This window comes from Nomascus leucogenys, chromosome 20 (genome assembly GCF_006542625.1).
Source record: "Nomascus leucogenys isolate Asia chromosome 20, Asia_NLE_v1, whole genome shotgun sequence".
In the NCBI taxonomy this organism is placed as follows: domain Eukaryota; kingdom Metazoa; phylum Chordata; class Mammalia; order Primates; family Hylobatidae; genus Nomascus; species Nomascus leucogenys.
The window spans coordinates 69,614,853-69,636,222 of NC_044400.1; the positions used below are offsets into that span (position 1 = coordinate 69,614,853).

At 40.1% G+C, this 21,370-nt stretch overlaps 1 protein-coding gene across 1 annotated transcript in view; it reads right to left on the reverse strand.

Moving 5' to 3' along the window:
• The window catches only part of CC2D2A (coiled-coil and C2 domain containing 2A), a 135,595-nt gene that overhangs the window by 87,229 nt on the left and 26,996 nt on the right, over positions 1-21,370 (reverse strand). Inside the window, exons 5-8 of the mRNA XM_030801179.1 lie at positions 11,336-11,424; positions 10,930-11,031; positions 3,583-3,684; positions 2,407-2,583 (exon numbers count right to left, since the gene is read on the reverse strand). Of these exons, the coding sequence (XP_030657039.1) occupies positions 2,407-2,583; positions 3,583-3,684; positions 10,930-11,031; positions 11,336-11,424 (470 nt within the window). The remainder of the gene's footprint in view (positions 1-2,406; positions 2,584-3,582; positions 3,685-10,929; positions 11,032-11,335; positions 11,425-21,370) is intronic.

A 21,370-nucleotide genomic window follows, 5' to 3' on the forward strand; every position in this document is an offset into this window, starting at 1 on the left:
TGCTTTTAACTTAACTTGAAGACAGAGAATGCCAAAACATCAAACAAGTGAAAAGAGAAAGATCACCAGATGGCAGTGTGTAATCTTCCTTCTCCTGCCCCACCTCTGCTTCGTGGTGAGCAAAATCACCCAGAGAAAAACTGCAGAGAAGACAGAAAAGGGAAGCTAGCGAAAGGGGCTACAGAGGATCTAAAACTTTGTTCAAAAAGACTAAATCAACCTTGAAGATGAAAATACTTTAAGTGTCTGGGCAGAGCATGGACTATAGGGAAGGGGCTTCCAAATGTGTGCGATTTAAAAGAGCAGTTTTAGGAACACAGAGCTTCTGGGGCAGTGAATAGGCAAAAGGAAGGGAGAAGTGGCCTTTGGAGGAAAGTGCCATAATTTCAGAAGATATTCACAATTGGAGACTTCTATCTTCAACAGGTGAAGCCCAATTCTCCTCCATTTGAGAGTGCACTATGTCTTGTGACTTGCTTCTCCTGAGTAGAATATGACAGAAGTGACAGTATGTGGCTCCTGAGACTAGGTCATAAAAGGAACTGTGGCTTCTTTTTTGGGTTCTCTCCTAGATCACTTGCTTTTGGGAAGTTAGCTGTCATGTCAGGAGGACACTCAAGCAATGTTGAACGATCTGAATGCTGATTTGTAGAATGATTGTTATAGAATAAGCTAAAATATTCCCAAGCTTCTGTAGATCTAGGTAAAAAAGGTACATTTCCGGGAGGCATTTTTCAAGGGAGGAGATTATAAGTGAAGCACAGAAGTATGCCAATTATGCGAATATTAGAATATCCTAGTGTGTTTTCCTTATTTTTAATGTGGTAAAATATATATAACATGAAGTCCACCACTTTAACCTTTTTTTTTTTTTTTGAGACAGAGTCTTGCTCTGTCGTCTAGGCTGGAGTGCAATAACGCAATCTCGGCTCACTGCAACCTCTGCCTCTCGTGTTCAAGTAATTCTCCTGCCTCAGCCTCCTGAGTAGCTGGATTATAGGTGCCTGCCACCACACCCAACTAATTTTTGTAATTTTAGTAGAGACAGGGTTTCACCATGTTGGCCAGGCTGGTTGCGAACTCTTGACCTTAGGTGATCCGCCCTCATCGGCCTCCCAAAGCTGGGATTACAGGCCACCGCACCTGGCCCATTTTAACCATTTTTAGGTGAACAGTTCAGTGGCATTAAGTAAATTCACATTGTGATTCTACCTTTACCACCGTCCGTCCATCTTCCCAGACTGAAATTCTATACCCATTAAACATTCCCTCCTTCCTCTAGCCTCTGACAACCACCATTCTACTTTCTGTCTCTATGATTTTGACTATACAGTGTAGCTCATATAAGTGAAATTGCACAATATTTATTTATTCTTTTGTGACTGGCTTATTTTTCTTAGTGTAATATCTTCAAGGTATATCTATGTTGTGGTATGTGTCAGAATTTCCATGCTTTCTGCAGTTGTATAATATTCCATTGTATATTTATGTTTATCCATTTATCTTCCGATGAACACTTGGGTTTCTTCTACCTTTTGGCTTTTGTAAATAATGCTGCTGTGAACATTGGTGCACAAGTATATGTTCAAGTTCTTGTCTTCAGTGCTTTTGGATATATACACAGAGTGGAATTGAATTGCTGGATCATATTGTAAATCTGTGGTTAACTTTTGAAGAACCACCATACTGTTTTTCATGGCAGCTGCACTGTTTTACATGGCTACAAGCAATGCACCAAAGTCCAATTTCTCCATATCCTCTGTGACACTTATTTTTTGATAAGAGCCATTCTGATGGATGTGCAGGGGTATCTAATTGTGGGTTTGATTTGCATTTCCCTTATGATGAGTGGTGTTAATTATCTTTTTATGGGCTTATTGTCTATTTGCATGTCTTCTTTGAAGAAATGTCTATTCAATACCTTTGCCCATTTTTAAAAGGTGTGTTCTCCTTTTATCTCACACATACCACCCACAGTTGCAGAATTTGAGTTGTAGCCTGGGTGTGGTGTTTGGTCACAAAAAGCTGCTTACTTTGTAAGGTTGTGGTAAGAGAGAGACCGAGATTTCATTTTCCTTGCAGAGGAACATATTTTGCACATGGAATAAATACTAATCATTACGTGGAGTCTTGCAAGAAAAACCTCAAGCCACATTATTTAATTCTTTTTTCCACAAAAGAAAAATGAACAGGTTTAGTCAAGGTTCTTCCTACCACATTGTAGGGTCTAACCCAGAGCTACAGGGAGCCATGTGAATTCAGTACTTGGGATTTCAACTCAGACGTGGAGTGTCGTTCTCCTGGTGGTGGCGGGTTTCTCCTCAGCCACTTTCTTTCTTGCAGGGACATCACCCTTTTCCTCCTAGCCCTCCACCCACACCTCATTACCATCCTGATATTAAATACCATTTCCTTTCCTCCTCCTTGTGCAGGTGGTTCTTCTTCTTCCCCTTCCTCCTCCTCTTGATTAGTTCCCGCTCTATGTCTTGCTTTTGGTTTTTCCTCTGATCCTTCTGGTTCGGGATCAAAGTTGAAAGTAAAGAAGTTATAGGCCTCTTCTGCAGAAGGGAAGCCAGGTGGAACCTAACGAAAAGCAAGGAGCAATTGCAATTTCCCATTTATAAGATGTAATGAGCTCTGCACAATTAACTGACAGCTGGCTTGATGCTAATGAGATCAGGCATATTCCAGGCCTCCGAAGCATATTGTCTTAGTTAAAGGTGTGAGATTACTGGTAATAAACTTTAATACCTGCCACAGGCAGTTGGAGGCCTCCTTTAATAGTAACTCTAGTGACTTTAACAAAACCCAGCAATTATTTACATTCCAATAAGTACATATATTATTTATAGCAGTAAATACTTTAGATAAGATTATCAAAATGACAAACAGTGGATTCACTGTTTTATCGGCCAATGCTGAGATAGTTTTGTTGTATTATGAGAACTATAGAATTTTTAAAAAAATGACCTTTTTTTGTTGTTTCTCTTTTTGAGTTAGTATTCTCCTTTTTTCCTATAATGAAAGCCGGGGCAACTTCAGAGCCGAACAAACTGTCTTATCACCAACATTTCCTGTCTTTCCATGCACCCCCTCTTCCTCGAGTCAGGCAATATTCTGATCTCTCCAGTTAGTATGAAAGTTGGAATCACTTCTCATGCTTTTTTCTTGCAGACTGCATGGCAATAGGAGTCAGGTTATATATGTAGTCATTTATTTTTAATTAAGAGATGAGGTCTCACTCTGTCACCTAGGCTGGAATGCAGTGGCACAATCATGGCTCACTGCAGCTTTGACTTCATGGGCTCAAGTGATCCTCCCATCTCAGCCTCCCAGGTAGCTGGGACCACAGGTGTGTGCCACCATGTCTGGCTAATTTTTGTATTTTTTGTAGAGATGGGGTTTTGCCATGTTGTCCAGGCTGGTCTTGAACTCCTGTGCTCAATCTATCTGCCTGTCTTGGCCTCCCAAAGCGCTGGGATTGCAGGCATGAGCCACCACACCCGGCCTGTAGTCATTTCTCATTGGATATTTGTAAAAAACACAAACAAACAAATGATTTAAAAAGACAAGATTTCTCACCTGGGGTTTAGGCTTGATTTTTCGTGCGGAATCACGGAACTTGACTCTTGAATAACTTTGGGAATCAACTTCTTGTTGAGTCCTTTCTACCTCTTCCCCTGGCTATATGAGTGGAAAAAAAAGATAGATAAACCATTTAAACCAAGAAACTTAGGCTGTTCTAAAATGAAAGTTAACCCCCCCACCCCAAAGGCTTATCTTCTGACTGCTGCTGCATCTTATCATTCCTAAGGCATGGAATACTGGCAAATTTCAAATGCAGTCATGCACTCCATAGTGACAGCCTGCAGAACTGCATGCATGACGGAGGTCCCATAGACTATAAATACAGTATTTTTACTGTACCCTTTTTATGTTTATGTAAAAAAATACTTACCATTGTGTTACATTGCTATGGTATTTAGAAAAGTAACATGCTCTTCAGGTTTGCAGCCTTGGTGTGCAGTTGGCTGTGCCATCTAGGTTTGTGTAGGTACATTCACACAATGGGTTCACACAATGACGAAAATGCCTAAGAACACATTTCTCAGAACATATCCCCATCACTAAGTGATGCAGGACTGTATATTTGAAGGTTGATGTTGATATTTTCTTACTCAACTCATCTCTCTCAAGACTAAACAAATATAAAATTGTATACTCAGTAAGCTTTAAAACGAAAACTGTTGGCCAGTGCAGTGGCTCATGCTTGAACTCCCAGCACTTTGGGAGGCCGAGGTGGGCAGATCACTTGAGGTCAGGAGTTCAAGACCGGCCTGGAAAACATAGTGAAACCCCACCTTTACTAAAAATACAAAGCTTAGCCAGGCGTGGTGGTGGGCGCCTGTAATCCCAGCTACTGGGGAGGCTGAGGCAGGAAAATCCCTTGAACCTGGGAGGCAGAGGTTGCAGTGAGCTGAGATTGCACCACTGCACTCCAGCCTGGGAGATAGAGCAAGACTCTGTCTCAAAAAAAAAAAAAAAGTGTTATCCTATAAATTAAGATTATCCACTTCACAGAGGATCATTTCCAAACAGTCTATAAAGAAAAACATTAATAATGTCTGATTGTAAATAAGTCCAACACACATCCTCCAGGGTACATGGCCTGTCCTCACTGAACCTCTGGTCCTGCTATCCACCCTGGGAAGCTGAGCCCTCTGCCTCTACTTGCTCTATGTGATAGTTATCATATGGGTATTCCCTTTTGCCTCTGAAAGCTAATCTGCAAGGTACTGTTTCCAACTTCTTACCCATCTCTCCTTCTAATCCACCCCTTTTAAAACCCAGATACTCCTCCTTTTTCATGAAGCACAATCTAAATGTCAAGCAATTTTGAGCAATTCTAAGCCATCCCAGTAGTACATATAGGTGTTCATGGCAAGAAGGAACATACTTATTCTACCTATGACAGAAACTTGATCATTATTATATGGACAGAGAATTATTTCACAGCATGGAATAACTGTCACCCAACAACAGTAATGTAGTGTGCCATCTTCACTGGGAACCTTCAATATATCCTTCCCAAGTCCTACCTGTTCCTCAAGACCACACAAAGCTACTTCCTTTCTCCATCCTAAAATGAACTCTCTTTCTGGAATCAAATTGTCTGATTCATGTCAGGCACTGTCCTATAGAGCTTGGTAATTGAAACCATGGGCTCTGAAGTCTGACTGCCTGGCTTTGAATTTTAACTCTACCACTTACAACTTAGGCCACTTGAGTAGAGCATCAAATAAGGAAATGTACATAAAATATAACCAGTTAGGTGCATTAATGGTAGCTATTATTATCATATTACTAGCTTTTTCTTACATGTCTTTTTTTTGGTCTATAGTTTGTATGCATATGATATGACTAAACATTTTAGTTTAGCCCACGGGAAACCAGAGCCTGTGGCAAGGGTTTTTCTGTGCCTGTAGTTGACTCTGAGAAGTGACACCAAAGAACAGGAATTGGGGACTGGGAAGAATAAAGCAGGTGGAAAGTGAGTGCAGGAGAACTTGATTGACAAGGCTACCACTGTGGGCAAGAGAGTTTAACCCACAGGGATCCTCTGAGGAGTCATGTAGACTGCTTCTCAGAATTGTCCGCCAGGGACACAGAAGAGGGGAATATTTGTCTAATGGCTCCTGTCCCCCAGGTGGTTGGAGGGGCTCATAAACAGATGGCCCAAAATATGATGCTTTGACATGCTGAACTGAAGAAGCCTCAAGGTCTCTCTGACCTCCCCTACCCTGGATGCCAAATTCCCTGTCTCTCCTAAAGCACAGGATGAGGTTGTTCTCCGAAGTCCCCTTAGCTGCCTGAGTCCAAACCTGCCAAAGAAGAAAACAGTGACCTTTGGTCCCTCTCCTGAGTGTTCATGAACTGTACCCATATTGCAGGAAGAAAGACTGAAGTCCATCAACACACTTGGACAGACTTCAGTCAAAAACCATTGTCTGCTCTGCAGGCCCAACAGACTTTGTCCGAGGCCACTGTTATGTTCTTCAAGCCCATTGAATTCCCCTGAAAATCATTTGCTACTTGCTAAAATCACCCACACTTCTCCATCTCTCTTTCCTCTAGGATGAAGGGTACGTAATTATCTGTACTCCTTGCACACTAATAAATGTGTATGCCTTTTCTCCTATTAATCTGCCTTTTGTCAGCTGATTTTCAGTGAACTTTCAGAGGATGACAAGGAAGTGTCCCCTTGGCCTCTACATAGTTGGTGATTGCACCAGAGGGTGTTAAGCCCCTGGTGCTTCCAGTCTTGCATATGTGTCAGAATACATGAGTGAGCCTCCGCAAGCCTTCTGGAGAGGCAGGGATACCCCTGGAATGAAACCTGGAGGTATAGCTAAAGTGAGGTGCTGTCAAATTTCACTTAGGTGCAGCTAGATGTCTAGTAATGGCCAGAATAAAAATGAGGGTGTCAGTTGGGCATAATCTATCATAATATCAAGCGACTGTATACAGTTTCCTTTTATGTTGAATTCTATACTTCTCCTTCATTTTCTCATTTTGTAGTGTTAAGGTTAAATAGTTATCTACGAACTCAATTGTACAGAAGTTGAAGCTGTGCTAATCAATACATTCCACAATGCAATGCTAAATGAAGTTATTATTTGTCTTAGTAAATTTCAGTATTTTAAATGTTTTTGAGGATGAGGAAAGAAGCAGATGAGTATTACCCAGTGTAAGGATTTTTTTTTCTTTTTTTTTTTTGAGATGGAGTCTCGTTCTGTCACCCAGACTGGAGTGCAGTGGCGTGATCTCGGCTCACTACGAACTCCGCCTCCCGGGTTCACGAGATTCTCCTGCCTCAGCCTCCCGAGTAGCTGGGATTACAGGCACCCGCCACCAAACCCGGCTAATTTTTTTTTGTATTTTTAGTAGAGACGGGGTTTCACTGTGTTGGCCAGACTGGTCTCGAACTCCTGACCTCGTGATCTGCCCGCCTCAGCCTCCCAAAGTGCTGGGATTACAGATGTGAGTCACCGCACCCGGCCTAGGATTTTTAAAAACTGCAGTGGAATAAAGATCAGATTCCTGTGCTTGATCAGGAAGGCTTTTTAAGATTCTGCCAAGTCAGGTCCCCTTGTAAAATAGGGCTAAGACTTTCTCATGCATTGTTGATGATGCCATTCTATTCCTGTCTGCTGCACTTCCTGTAGCAAAGGAGAGAGACTGATGTGTTTGAAAACACACAAAACAAACCGAGAAGTCAACCCATGAGAGAGAAACTTGGCTGTGTATAGGCAAGCCTTGGGCTTTAGAGATCTGTGAAGATGATGATAATAAAATACAAGACCAGGCAGAAAGCTTAACATTAGTAATCTAGAAAATAATTAGGTTAAATTCCATGGGGCAAAATATGTGGAAATTATTATTTTTGTTTCCTTCCAATGGGTTGGTATAGAAAATATGCTCAGATAATATAATTTCATTGATGTGATTTATTGCAGTATTGATGGTTTTATTACAGTATTTATGGACTTGATAAAAAAGTATATAATGTAATTTTTGTCAAAATCTTAAAAGGTTTCAAAGTCAATTATATTAATACATTTAAGGCCATTAATTATACTTAAAATGATTGAGCATGCTGAAGTAAATTTTAAAGAACCATAATACATTTGTATAATCTTAAAGTAATAATTACATTCAATTTCAATCCAGCAATAAAATATTGAGTGCCTATCATCATATGTGCACATATCCATCTAGAAATTCTTTCTCACCCTTAAATTTGTTGTATCCTCCAAGAAGGCTCTAGACCTTCTTCTAACTTGAGCTAAACCAATTCAAGTCCCATTGCTTTTGTTATAGCATAATTACAAAATATATTAGCTCTAGCCCTGATCTGTCTACTAAACCGTAATCTAAACCGATTTCTTAAAAGACACCCTAATCTGACTGTCTTGTAGACCTCTCAAATTTTTATATATGCTTGATACTGGTCCTGATACTAATCAAGTTGCATGATTGCAAATAACTTCTCCATTTCATATGTTCTTCTTACCTTGTTCAGTGGTTTCCTTTGAAGTACAGGTTTTTAATTTTGATGAAGTCCAATGTAGCTATTTATTCTTTTGTTACTTGTGCTTTGGGCGTCAGATCAAAGAAAGCCATGGACTAATTTTTATATAACCTGATTTTGAGGCTGGGACAAGGTGCCATTTTGGTGGGCTGCTAACAGCACCCACCACAGAGCTGAATCCCCCTATATCCCCACTGGCTGTCAACTCCACTGAGCTCCTCAAGGGTGAGCTGTCACTGTCATCACTGGGTGTTCTGAGCCTATCGGACACCTGGCAGGAAGGAGTTTCTCATAAGTGCTGGCTGGGTAACAGGTAAATTAGATTCAAGGATCAGATCTTGGGTAACCTGAGACAGGGAACCAGGGCCACATGTAGAGAAATTTTGGTCATATCTAGTGGAGGCTAAGTTTTCAAGGTTCTGTGTTACTTCTACTTTGATGTTTATGTGTTCTTAGAGATTTGCATTTGTTCACCTATCACAAATCTGCTGAGCATAAAGTGAAAGGAAATACAAAAGAGATTAAGCAGTGGTTTGCATTGGTAAATTTGGATTACTGACCAAAATATTCCTAACTGGTTTCTCCTTTTCTCTCTGAGTATACAGCATCTAACAATCATTAATACTTAAATACAGAGGGCTGACCATGTGCCCGGTACTATGTGAAACACTGTAACATGTATTCACTCATTTAATCCTCAAAACAATACCAAGAACTAGGTTCTGGAATTACTCCTATTTTATAGAGGCGGGAAGTGGGGTCTGGAGAGTAGCTAAACTCAAAGGTCACATCACTAGTGAGTGAGGTTGGCAGCCTTTAGCCCTGGTCAGCTGAAGTTCAGCATCTGTGCTCTTTGTGTACTATATTTTTTGATGAACAGGATGTTGAACCATTTTTTAGATATTCCTTCTGGATTTGAGGTATATACATGAAGAAATGTGGTTGTGAGATGTCCTATTATGAGTATGTGACTTGGTCTAAAGACAAAGCAGTTGATGTTTGCCTCAATATCGTAAGAACGGTCCTTAGGGAATATGGAATATTATGAACATACAAGCCAAGTCCTGATCACAAGGAGAAATAAACACCCTAGTAGCCCAGGGAGTATATTTTTACTTCTAAACTTCCAGCTTTATTGGAGATATCAGTATTTGTGGCCCATGGACAGTAAGAGCTACATGAATAATGATATCTATTTTTTGAAATGATGTTGTGAAATGATTTTCAGTCAGAAAGTACAGAAAAAGTCAGATATGAAAGACCAGAACCTCTTATCACTTAGCCAACATGACCAGATGCTTAGCCTCACATGCCCGCCAAAATAACCAAAGTTCTTGTGGCAAGCTGATGGGATTATAGATATTTTTCTTTATTTTCCAATATTTTTAAATTATGGCTTTTGTAGTAAGAAAATAAATGGGAATTAAAGGAAAGAAATGCTTTTTCAGTAGAATGGATCATGAGGACACATGACAAATAGTCATAAAGCCATTTCATTGGACCGACCAGTGTTCCTACTGGAGACCACAAAACATAAGCAAGGCTGCAACATTCCTTATAATTATGCAACTTGTGACTTCTTTGGGGTGAATATAGGTAACATTTTATAACACCTCATCATAGAAAAAGAAAAGGCATCATTTAAAAAATCAGAAATATCCCTAGAGCCTGCACTTCTTTGTCTTAATGGTTAAAAACAACCCAAACCAATAAAAACAACAAAAAACCAATTGGATTGTAGTTGCAAACACCTCCTGAGCCATTTGCTGTTTTTCTTTCTGTTCCTTTTTCTGCCGTCTTAGCACTTACCCCTCATAGAAATCTCTGTTTTTCTTTTCCTGGCTCCCTCTCCTCCTTAACAGCATTAACTCTAAGGTTTTCTCCAAAGGCACTCTCAAAACTTCAAACACTCACCACCGTGGAAACACTTCCTAAATCTATTTTTCCAGGTCTGGGCCCTCCTCTGTGTCTCTGGAGGAACACATATTGAGATTCCTCACCAGCACCTCATATGCAAATGAAATTCACTCTAGTGCATTCAGACTGCTTCCCCTTCCTGTTGTCAATAGCTTTCCATGCCTTGTAGAAAACTACCACCGAGGCTCCTAAATGTGACATTCAAGGACCCTTAGCATCTGACTGTTTTTCTGCTGCACTTTTATCTCTCTCCCTGCTTTCCAGGAAGATACATGGATCCAGCAATGCTGACCCAATGAGACAGACTGGAAATGATATAGAGCTGGGATCAAATCCCAACTCTTCCACATGTATGCTCTGTGACCCAGGGTGGTTTCACATCTACTCTGACCCTCAGTTTCCTCATTTGTTAAATGTGAATGAAAATAATAGTACCTGCCCTGTAGGGATAATGAAATGTGATAACATGGGACAAAGGTGGTAAAATGCCTGGCACAGAGTAGTACCTGATAAATAGTAGCTATTGTAATTATTAATATTTTTGAAATAGGGTCTCACTGTTGACCAGGCAGGACTGCAGTAGCGCAATCATAGCTCACTGCAGCCTTGAACTCCTGGGCCTAAGTGATCCTCCCACCTCAGCCTCCCAAGTAGCTGGGACTACAGGCATAAGCCAGCATGCCCAGCTAAATTTTTTATTTTTATTTTTAGTAGGGGTGGGGTCTTGCTCTGTTGCCCAGGCTGGTGTTGAACTCTTGGACTCAAGCGATCCTCCCACCTCAGTCTCCCAAAGTGTATTATAATTATTAATAAGTATTTAATACCTCCTCTGTGCATAGCTCTGCTCTAAAAACTTTTGCTGGAAACTTTACATTCTGCTTTACTGGTTTTGATCACAAAGTAGAGAGGGTATTTCTCACCTCTGTGCCAAATTCAGTCTCCAATTCTTTCTTACTGGGACTTCGTAAGCGTCTGGGCCGAGGAGTGGGGATTTCCTGCAGCAATGCACTTTCTGCTTTGGACTAAAAAGTCAAACAGAAATTTGCTGCTACATGATGTCAGGAATGCCGAGAAATAATCAGTAAAAAATACATGCTATCCTTCTTTAAGGGGAAGAGCAAGGAAAATGGTTTAGAAAAGTGACATTAAATTCTGAAGCATAATTTTCATCTGTGCCAATGCAAAATAAGACATTAACATTTAAAACTTGAAAGACAAATTGAATGGTATTCAAATCCATGCAGTTTGGGGCATAAAAAGTAAGCTAGACAAGCCCTGGAAGATTGCAATCAGCACTGAACAGAATATTCATGTGGTTTCTCTCACCCTCGCAGCTTGCAATTTCTCCCTCATGCGTCCCCTCATGGAAAATTCTGCAAAGCCTGTTCTGGAAGTTGAAGGAATTGGAGGTAAGCCTAAAAAACAAAAACAAAAACAAAAACAAAACAAAATAAAAAAAAAAGAAAAAGAAAAGAAAAGAAAAAGGAAAATTACTTTAAAACAATTCCTTCCCCCCAAAAGGGAAGGTTAAATTTAAAAAGAAATGAGAACATAATTTTATTTTGCACATTTAGAACTTCACATAAGCAAACATGAGATCACGCTAACAACCATCCTTTTGATGTAGTAAGTACGTGTCTTGGCTTTTCTGAAACTGAAAGCCAAAACCTCAGTCCTGCCTGAGACTGTCATCTTGACTTAACTAAGAATGAAATGAATGACACTTGACTGTTCAAGGCACACGAATACTTACCAATTCAATTGCCACTGGGAAAAGGCTCTCAAATTTGCTGATTTGAGAAACAAGCTTGTCGGGTGAATGGGTGGCTAATGAGTTTGGGGTTTCTGGGTAATTGCACTGATATCTTTGATCAGAGAGAAGGATCCTCACACTTGTAGACAATGACACTGTCGTGGGAGGAAGGCAGCAGGTGAAAGTAAAAGTGGTAGAAGGAAAAGTGGCAGAGAGAAGGCAAAGATAACAGGTCTGCAGGTTCCTCCTGAGCCTGCTTTATGCAAGCAAAGACAACAATCACCGGCCTCAAAGCCCTTTTCTGCAGCACAGCCACTCCGTTTCTTGGATTGTGCCTTCTTCCATATGTGTGATAGAAAGCTATAAAATACTACTTATATCATGCCCCCAACTATCACTTAATGCGTGTATGGAGGCATGAAATACTTATGGTAATGATTAGAGTCTGGCATGCATGTGTTGAAGTTCAAAGTTCTTTAAGAGAATCTCCATTAGCTTAATAAAATGGCCTTTGGCATTCTTTTTTTTTTTTTTTTTTTTTTTTTTTTTTTTTTTTTTTATTATACTTTAGGGTTTTAGGGTACATGTGCACAATGTGCAGGTTTGTTACATATGTATCCATGTGCCATGTTGATTTCCTGCACCCATTAACTCGTCATTTAGCATTAGGTGTATCTCCTAATGCTGTCCCTCCCCCCTCCCCCCACCCCACAACAGTCCCCGGAGTGTGATGTTCCCCTTCCTGTGTCCATGAGTTCTCATTGTTCAATTCCCACCTATGAGTGAGAACATGCGGTGTTTGGTTTTTTGTCCTTGCGATAGTTTACTGAGAATGATGTTTTCCAGTTTCATCCATGTCCCTACAAAGGACACGAACTCATCATTTTTTATGGCTGCATAGTATTCCATGGTGTATATGTGCCACATTTTCTTAATCCAGTCTATCGTTGTTGGACATTTGGGTTGGTTCCAACTCTTTGCTATTGTGAATAGTGCCGCAATAAACATACGTGTGCATGTGTCTTTATAGCAGCATGATTTATAGTCCTTTGGGTATATACCCAGTAATGGGATGGCTGGGTCAAATGGTATTTCTAGTTCGAGATCCCTGAGGAATCGCCACACTGACTTCCACAATGGTTGAACTAGTTTACAGTCCCACCAACAGTGTAAAAGTGTTCCTATTTCTCCACATCCTCTCCAGCACCTGTTGTTTCCTGATTTTTTAATGATGGCCATTCTAACTGGTGTGAGATGGTATCTCACTGTGGTTTTGATTTGTATTTCTCTGATGGCCAGTGATGATGAGCATTTCTTCATGTGTTTTCTGGCTGCATAAATGTCTTCTTTTGAGAAGGCATTCTTTTAAAACTCACTTAAAATCAAGTCATTTTTCATTTTACAGATAATATAACTATGGTAGATTATGTTCCTGTGGCATATGCGCACAGTCCTGAGACTTCCTTCATCTGTCACATTTTGAATTTATATACAGTTATGTACTGCACAAAGATGTTTTGGTCAATGGCAGACCCCATATACAAAGGTGGTCCAATAGGATTATAATGGAGCATATGTAGAGATCTGATCTATGGCACCTAATATTGGCTTTGCAGATCAAGTAGGAGAAATAACTGATATTCAGTAATGATGCTGGGACATTTGGTTTTCCATATTTAAAAAAAAATATACACACACACACACACACACACACACTATCTAGGTTTGTGTAAGTACACTTTATCATGGTCCCATAATGACACAATTACTCAGTTATGCGTTTCTCAGAATGTATCCCTGTCATTAAATAACACATGACTGCATTTGTTAGCCTATTTGATTAGTACCCGTTTCCTCCCCAGGTTCTAAGGTCCCCAGCCACGCAGGGAAGGCACACTGTTAAGTATCACTTAGCATGTGTGGAATGCCTGGGTGGGTAAACAGGGGCTTCTAGACTGAACCCCCCTTTCTTGCCAATGCTTTCCTCTGTCTGACCATTAACTGTGCCTCTGTCCCTATCACCAACCCCCTCCACCACCAATCAGAAGCCTTTTTCAAAACTAGTAAGTTTTTATGAACATGAAAAATAATCTTATTTACCCCCCCTTTAAAAATTCAGGGTTTTTTAGTTTTCATAAAACAGTTATTATTTGTATGTTGTTTACTAGAACAATTTTATGAATTATTCTTTAAAAGAGAGACAAGATATTAAACACTATCTCTTCTGAATAAAGAAACTGAAGTAGGTTTATTATTAGTTTTAAAACCATTGACAATTTTTGAAACCATAAAAAGTAGCTCTTGCCAGATTCTTTTTTGAAATTATGACATTTATCACTTTTAATAGACTTTAATTTTTTAGAGCAGTTTTAGGTCCCACAAAAAAGTTGAGGGGAAGTTGCAGAGACTTCCCATGTATTCCAGCCCCAACATGCTTAGTTTCCCCGATTATTGCACCCCCCACCAGAGTGGCACATTTATTACAATTGATGAACCTCCATTGACGCATCAATCACCTAAAACCCATAGTTTGCTTGGGGATTTACTTTTGGTGCTGTATGTTCTATAGATTTGGATAAAGCTTATAATGATACATATCCAGCATGATGAATAATACAGAGTAGTCTCACTGCCCTTCAAATCTTCTGTGCTCCACCCATTTAGCCCTCCCTCCCCTCTACTTTCTGGCAACCACTGATCTTTTTACTGATTTTGTTTTTAAAGCCTGTGATAGTAAAAGACATGTAGAGGATTTAAAGATTTCCAAATCAGGTCTGTACAACTAGCTGATGGCATGTCGTCTCCCTAGCCAGACTGTGACCAGCTGAGAGCAAGAAACATATTGCAGGACTTTTGAACTTGGTTTTTGTAGTATTAGATCAGTGAAGGAAAAACACAGAAAGGAACCATGATGGTGTGAGGGATATTATACTCAAAAAGGTATTTCAAACAAGATAAATGTAATCTTCATTTGTTTGAAACCAGATAATGATGAAGACTTTTTAAAAAAGATAATATTACTAACATGACATCCATGGAAGCCAAAGGTACCAGTTCCCTCCCTTTGACATCATAGCTAATGGGGTTAAGTACTTTCATTTTTGTCTTGGTAGAATATGGCAAACAGTGTTTCTTTAAACAGCTGGAAATACTAAGACAACCCTCATTAAACATTTTTCTTCTAATTTATTGTCAGTTGCTCCACTCCATTACTAATCAGCTACATGATCTCGAACTGGCTCTCCCTTTCAGGCCCTGCGGGTGAGAACTGATCTGCCAGGCTTGAGGAAGCGCTTAATTTCACATTTACAAAAAGAGGCATATTCAGAAAATGGCCCTTTGACACAGCTAAGAAAATCTGACATGAATAAATTTTCTGTAGCATCAAATGCAAAGTGTGATGAAAACAATTTTTTTAAGATTTGATTTGAGGGCATGCAAGAACTTATGGATAACGACAGAATTTTAGGACATTCCATTAAAAATATATACATAATGTCAATGTAGCATGAAATGTGGATTTATTTGGCAAAGTGATGTTTTTCATCAGACACAGCAAGAGACTAGATGTTCAGCAATGTTGCTCTTGGTCCCTAGCAAACCCATTAACCCCAAGGCTACATGAGCCTTGTGTTTGAAATGGCTTTCAGATCTTCTCTGCACTCTCTCTCCTCTTTCCTATCACCGATACTCACTGTTCCCCAGTTCTTTCTCTTTTCAGGCTTAATAAAGTAGTGGACACTCTCCATTTTTCTCCTAAGGACTTCTGTTTTACCTGACCCCTCAGAAAACACAACCATGTTTTCCTAACAAACAGGTATTTCATTTCAAATAATTTTCTGTTCCTATCATGTTATGTCCACAAATTGATGTGATCCAGAATCCTGATGCCTTACTTATGTTTTTCATTAATAACAGTTTTATTGACATATAAGCCATATACCACAAAGATCCTGCTTTTAAAATGTGCAGAACACATGAATAGGCATTCTCTGAGAAAGAAGTACAATTGGCTAACTAGCACATGAAAAGATGTTTAACATCCTTAGTCATTAGGAAAATGGAAACTTAAACCACAATTAGGTACCACTTCACCCCTATAGGATGACTATAATAAACAAGAGAGATAATAACAAATATTGACAGGGATGTGGATAAATTAAAACTTCTGTGCTGGTAGGAATATAAATTGCTGTAACTACTTTGGAAAACATTTTGGTAATTCCTCTAAATCTTTGGCAAATATTTAAAAGTATGATAAAAATTTATGTCAACTTAAAAATATGCAAGGAGAACCTAGTATTTCCATAATTATTGCAGGGGAGGTGGACAAAAGAGTTACAAGGACACAGGCCTGAACTACCTTTTACTTCTGCCTCTCCATTCCCAGTGCTCAAACCTCACCACAAAATTATCTTTCCCTAATTTAAAATTCCAGGATAGACTATAAAACATAGAGATAAGGGGGTAGGAAGAGGATGGGGCAAAAGCCAGCTTGACTTCAGTAGCAAAAATGGGAGAATAACAGGACTGAGAGGAAAAATGTATTTCTGGGCTCTCTAACCTGTTCCATTGGTCTGTATGCCTGTTTTTGTACCTGTACCATGCTGTTTTAGTTACTGTATCCTTGCAGTATAGTTTGAAGTCAGGTAGTCTGATGCCTCCAGCTTTCTTCTTTTTGCTTAGGATCATGTTGGCTATTTGGGCTCATTTTTGCTTCCAAATGAATTTTATAATAGTTTTTTCTAATTCTGTGCAAAATGTCATCAGTAGTTTGATAGGAATAGCACTGAATCTTAAATTGCTTTGAGCAGTATGTCCAACCTAACAATACTGGTTCTTCTTATCCATGAGCATGGGATGTTTTTTCATTTGTTTGTGTTATCTCTGATTTCTTTCAGCACTGTTTTGTAATTCTTCTAGTAGAGATCTTTTACCTTCCTGGTTAGCTGTATTTCTAGGCATTTTATTCTTTGTGTGGCTATTGTGAATGGGATTGCATTCTTGATTTGGCTCTCAGCTTGGACATTATTGGGGTGTAGAAATGCTACTAATTTTTGTACATTGATTTTGTATTCTGAAACTTTGCTGAAGTTGTTTATCAGATCTAGGAGCCTTTGGGCAGAGACTATGGGGTTTTCTAGGTATACAATCATATTACTTGCGAAAAGAGATAGTTTGACTTTGTCTCTTCCTAGAAATAAAGCCACACATCTACAACCATCTGATCTTTAACAAAGCTTACAATAACAGCAATGGGGGAAAGGACTCCCTATTCAATAAAAGGTGCTAGGATAACTGGCTAGCCATATGCAGAAGACTCTTTCCTTTCACCATATACAAAAATCAACTCAAGATGGATTAAAGACTTAAATGTAAAACCTAAAACTTTAGAAATCCTAAAAGTAAACCTAGGAAATACCATTCTGGACACTGGCCCTGGCAAAGACTTCATTATGAAGTCTCCAAAAGCAATTGCACCAAAAACAAAAATTGACCAGTGGGACCTAATTAAACTAGAGAGCTTCTGCACAGCAAAAGAAACTATCAACAGAGCAAACAGACAACCTACAGAATGGGAGAAAATATTTGCAAACTATGCAACTGACAAAGGTCTAATATTCAGAACCTATAAGAAACTTAATTCAATAAGCAAACCACAAACAACCCCATTGAAAAACAGGCAAAGAACTTGAACAGATAATTTTCAAAAGAAGATGTACTTGTGGCCAACAAACATTTGAAAAATGCTCAATATCACTAATTATTAGGGAAATGCAAATAAAAATCACAATGAGATTCCATCTTACACCAGTCAAAATGGCCATTACTATATTAAAATCTCAAAAAATAACAGATGCTGGCAAAGTTGAGAAGAAAAGGGAACTGTTATACACTGTGGGTGAGAACGTAAATTAGTTCCGCCACTGTGGAAAGCAGTCTGGCGATTTCCCAAAGAACTTAAAATAGAACTATCATTTGGCCCAGTAATCCCATTACTGGGTATACACACAAAGGAATATAAATCATTCTACCATAAAGACACATGTACTCACATGCTCATCACAGCACTGTTCACAATAGCAAATACATGGAATTTACCTAGGTGCCCATCAGTGGTGTACTGGATAAGGAAAATGTAGTACATATACACCATGGGATACTACATAGCCATAAAAAAGAATGAATTCATGTCCTTTGCAGCAACATAGATGGAGCTGGAGGCTATTATCCCCTAAGCGAATTAATGAAGGAACAGAAAACCAAATACCGCATGTTCTCACTTATAAGTGGGAGCTAAACATTGAGCTACATATGGACAAAAAGAGGGAAACAATAGAGGCTGGGTGTGGTGGCTCATGCCTGTAATCCTAGCACTTTGAGAGGCTGAGGTGAGAGGATTGTCTGAGCTCAGAAGTTCAAGACCAGCCTGGGCAACATGGTGAAACCCTGTCTCTACTAAAATACCAAAAATGAGCTGAGTGTAGTGGCATGTGCCAGTAATCCCCTCTACATGGGAGGCTGAGGCAGGAGAATCACTTGAACCCAGGAGGTGGAGGCTGCAGTGAACCAAGATTGTGCTACTGCGCCCCAGCCTGGGCAACAGAGCAAGACTCTGTCTTCCAAAAAAAAGAAAAAGAAACAACAGACATTGGGTATTTGAGGGTGGAGGGTGGGAGGCAGGTGAGGGTTGAAAAACTACCTATTGGGTATTATGCTGATTACCTGGGTGACAAAATGGACTGTATACCAAACCCCCGCAATATGCAGTTTACCCATGTAACCAACCTGCACATGTACCCCTTGAACCTAAAATAAAAGTTGGAAAGACAATTAAAAAATAGATAATTTATGAAGTCACCATTTTTTGTTTTTAAATTTACATATGCTTCACCCTGTTACATATTATAATTGTTGTCAATCAAAGCATGTAGTTGATTAATACTAATTAAAAACTTTCAAATTTTGAGGATTAAAAAAATGTAATTAGTAGACAATCTGATGCAAGACCCTAGGATAGCCTTTAAGCCACAATTAATGCTATGGGTACATAGGACACGACCTTATTGTCAGGCAGGTTTTTACCCAGGGCAAGAAAAGGGCCCAAAAGCTTATTGGTGGCTGTAACTAGAGTTTAAGAAAGTAGGTTATTGATTTCTTCTCCTGATTTTCTAATTTTTATGAAATAGACTAGTATCACTTGTGAAAGTATCACTACATAAAAAGAAAGTCAGAATGGGCTGAGAACAAACTGGCTGTCCCTGTATGAGCCCCAGCACTGCTGATAGTTCACATTTGCTGAGGTGCTCTGGAGGAACTTCTCTGGTCACTATCTTTTTTTCTAGTTCTCCCAGGCTCACTCTTTCCGAGTCCCACCAGCATTTTCATTTTATGTTAGCTGAAAACTCAGGAACCCTGGCTCTGGCACATGCATCTCTTTCTCATGTGGGGTCTTGGGATCCTGGCCCTGCCCAGTGCCCCTTCCTCTTCTTTATACTTCAGCAGATGGCGCAGGCTTGGGGATCATCAGCCTGGACAAGACTCGGTGCTCTCATGCTGTTGTGGTGGTGCACAGGGCACGAGGCTCCAAACAGGACTTTCAGAGACTCTGAGAGTTGTCAAGAATATCACAGATATATTTTGACGTGGAGATTCTACTTAGGATTGAGTCTTCCCCATTGTCTTCTACAGAGTGGAAAAAAATATTAACAGGTATTCAGGAGGGCCAAGAACTGCATGAGAAATGCTAGGTTAAGTGTGTGTAGTCTCAGAACAAGCTTCATGAATTTCCAAGAGTAGAAATGATATGAAAAGTTTCTCAACTTGAATTCTCTTTTTGGGGCAGTTCATTTCTAAGAGGATACTAGTATTCTACAAAGTCCAGTTTTGGAAATGCTGGATTACAGAATCTTGTCTTGACTCTTCATTCAACCAACAAATATTCTCTGAGCATCTGTTATGTGTTCAAGGTACTAGGGATAGGGCAGTAAACAAAACAAATGAATGCCTCCACCCCCAGAAAGAATGTATGCCAGTGGGGGAGATGGACCACAAACAAGTTCTGTAGTTAGTATGTCAGATGGTGATACAAGTGTAGAGACAAATAACACAGGATCGGGGATAAGATGAGCCAGGAGGGAGGGGTGAATTGCAGTTTTAAATAGAGTAGGCCAGGTGCAGTGACTCAAGCCTGTAATCTCAGCACTTTGGGAGGCTGAAGCAGGCAGATTGCTTGAGCTCAGGAGTTTAAGACCAGCCTGGGCAATATGGTAAAATGCTGCCTGTACAAAACTTAGCTAGGTATGGTGGTGTACACCTGTAGTCTCAGCTACCTGTAGTCTCAAAATTAGCTAGGTGAGGTGGGAGGATGGCTGTGCCCAGGAGGCAGAGGTTGCAATGAGCCGAGATTGCACCACTGCACTCCAGCCTGAGCAACAGAGCTAGACCTTGTCTCAATAAATAAATAAATAAATAAATAAAGTGGCTAGGTAAGGGCCTCCAGGTGACTTAAGAACAGGTGAAGAAAGTGGGGGATCAAACCATGTAGACACCTAGGGGATGAGAATTTCAGGTACAGGTAGTACTATCTGATGCAAAGACACTGAGATAGGGCTAAGCCTGATGTGAGGCCAGAGCAGAAATGGGGAACCCAAAAATTGAGGGAGGGGATGGAATACTAGGATATTAGGTCATAGAAGTAAGGGGAAATGCAACCACGTAGGTCATCCTAAATAATTAGGCATTAACAAATATGATGACATCAAGAAGGTGGTGAAGCAGGCATCAGAGGGCCCCCTCAAGGGCATTCGGGGCTACACTGAGCACCCAGGCTGTCTTCTCCGACTTTAACAGTGACACCCACTCTTCCACCTTTGATGCTGGGGCTGGCATTGCCCTCAGTGACCACTTTATCCAGCTCATTTCCTGGTATGACAATGAATTTGGCTATAGCAACACAGTGGTGGACCTCATGGCCCACATGGCCTCCAAGGAGTAAGACCCCTGGACCACCAGACCCAGTGAGAACACTAAAGAAAGAGAGGCCCTCAGCTGCTGAGGAGTCCCTGCCGCCTTTAGTCCCCCACCTCACTGAGAATCTCCCCTCCTCACAATTTCCATGCAGACCCCCTGAAGAGGGAGGAGCCTAGGGAGCCCCACTTTGTCGTGTACAATCAATAAAGTCCCCTGTGCTCAAAAAAAAAAAAAAAGAATTTGGCGTTAACTCTGAGTTGAGTGAGAGCCATTGGAAGGTTTAAACAGAGAAGTGACATGACTTTATTTTCATAGGACCACTCTGGCTGTTGGGTTGAAAATGAGGGGTGAGAATGGAAGCAAGAAGATCAGTTAGGAGGCTACTGCAATATTCTAGATGAGAGGTGAAAGTGGCTTAGATCAGGGTGGTAGCAATAGAGAGAGTGAGAAGTAATCATTAGATCTATTCTGAAGGTAGAGCAGACAGGATTTGATGGTAGATAGGATGTGGGCAGACAGAAAGACAGGGGTTATGGATGACTCCAAATTTTTGACCCAAGCAATAGAAAAAAATGTAAAGTCCATTTAATGAGATGGGATTGAGTCTAGGAGAAACAGGTTTGGGTTGATAGAAA